Source organism: Hipposideros armiger, unplaced genomic scaffold (assembly GCF_001890085.2).
Source record: "Hipposideros armiger isolate ML-2016 unplaced genomic scaffold, ASM189008v1 scaffold_120, whole genome shotgun sequence".
In the NCBI taxonomy this organism is placed as follows: Eukaryota; Metazoa; Chordata; class Mammalia; order Chiroptera; family Hipposideridae; genus Hipposideros; species Hipposideros armiger.
In genome coordinates this window covers 141,655-143,313 of record NW_017731470.1, presented here as the reverse complement: position 1 = coordinate 143,313, position 1,659 = coordinate 141,655, and the positions used below count along the sequence as shown (strand labels likewise).

General features: G+C 31.0%; 1 protein-coding gene across 1 annotated transcript in view; it reads left to right on the top strand.

Annotated features, from left to right (window-relative positions):
- AHI1 (Abelson helper integration site 1) overlaps nt 1-1,659 on the top strand; it is a 195,937-nt gene that overhangs the window by 66,672 nt on the left and 127,606 nt on the right. The window contains exon 17 of the mRNA XM_019648087.1: nt 935-1,065. Within this exon, the coding sequence (XP_019503632.1) occupies nt 935-1,065 (131 nt within the window). The remainder of the gene's footprint in view (nt 1-934; nt 1,066-1,659) is intronic.

The following is a 1,659-nucleotide window of genomic DNA, read 5'->3' as shown; positions in this document are numbered from 1 at the left end:
GTGGTGGTGAGCACACAGTGCAATGGTCAGGTGATATTTTATAGATTTTACACTTGAAACATATAATGTTATTAACCAATGTCACCCCGATACATTTAAATAAATAAATAAATAAATAATAAAATGGTGAAAAAATATATGTATACAAGATTGTTCATAGAAATCACATTCTTGGTAGGAGAAAGCTGGAAACATCCTAAGTGTGTTGTCCAACAATAGAAAATTTCTTAAAATACACTTAGACAATAACATAACATACACCTGTTAAAATTATAATGCATAATCTATATTTCTGACATGGAGTACCATTATTTGTGTTTTTTTGTTTACTGAACAAAAGCAGATAACAGAGCAGTGTATGTAATACTCTTTGTAAACCAGGCATGATAATAGTACCTGAGTGGCACATAGTAAGCATTAAAACAGTGTTAGATAGTTTTCATAAGCAAAAAATCCTCAAAGGTGGTAGTATAGCATATTTAATAGATGATTTAATAATATGTTCTAGCTAATATATCTACAAGGATCATGTATTAGTTGTGTGACTTTAAAAATTCATCACACAAAAAAATTAAGACTATAAAAATTCTGCCCCTTTCAAATGCTGCTTCCATAAAGTAGTCTTTCTTCATAGCTAGAAATAATTTCTCTTATCCAAATCTGCAAAGTACTCTTTCTTTCCTTGTCCTGTGGCACTTTCTACATCCACTTTCTGTTTTACATTGCTGCATTCCTTCTCTCCTGCTAAATGATAAGCTCCCTGAGCTCTGGCACTATCTCGTCTTTATTCTGCATCTATCATAGAATACCTCCCACATAACATATTCTCAAAAATTGTTTGTTAAATGCATATGAAGTATTTAAAAATTTTTCTACCACCAGTCTTTCAAGACTGTAAGATAGATTACATTTTTAAAGTCTTTTTTTCTTACAGATTAGCAGCAAGGAAGTTTGTAGGAGCAGCCAATTATCGGGAGAAGATTCATAGCACTTTGACACCATGTGGGACTTATCTCTTTGCTGGAAGTGAGGATGGGATAGTGTATGTTTGGAAACCAGAAACAGGTAAACATTTCATTGATCTTAAAAAATATAATTTTGGGGGGACTGGGGGTGGGGGTCCTTGAAGAAGTGTGAAAATTACCATTTTATGGAATAATTTTCAAGGAAATTCTGATTTCAGGCTCTCAACTATGTTTTTCAACATTGAAAAGCTGATTAATGGAAGTCAGCTGTAGTCTAAACTTATATTAAATTCTGTTCCTTGTTTTGATATCTTCGTGGATTTAGAATTTCACATTATAATGTAAGGTTTATTCGTTCCTTGCCTATAATGAGATATTGTGGATCTCAGAGAAGTATTCATTGAGGACTGTAATGCAAACTACAAAATGTTAGAAGCTGAATTTGAAATAAACTAGGTATGCAAATGGTGAAACATCTACAGTATATTTTATTACACACATTCCCATCAAAGTTTTTGTTGTTTGAAACTTAAAAGCAATTTACCTGAATTACTATAATTCAGTTTTTTTCCAATAAAATCAACTATTACATTAAGTAGTTTATGTGTGCTTTACCTTTCAAAAGAAAAGCTGAAAAAATAAACATTTTTTAGCAATAAATTGAGAGAATTTTATAAAATTCACTTTAAGTTTT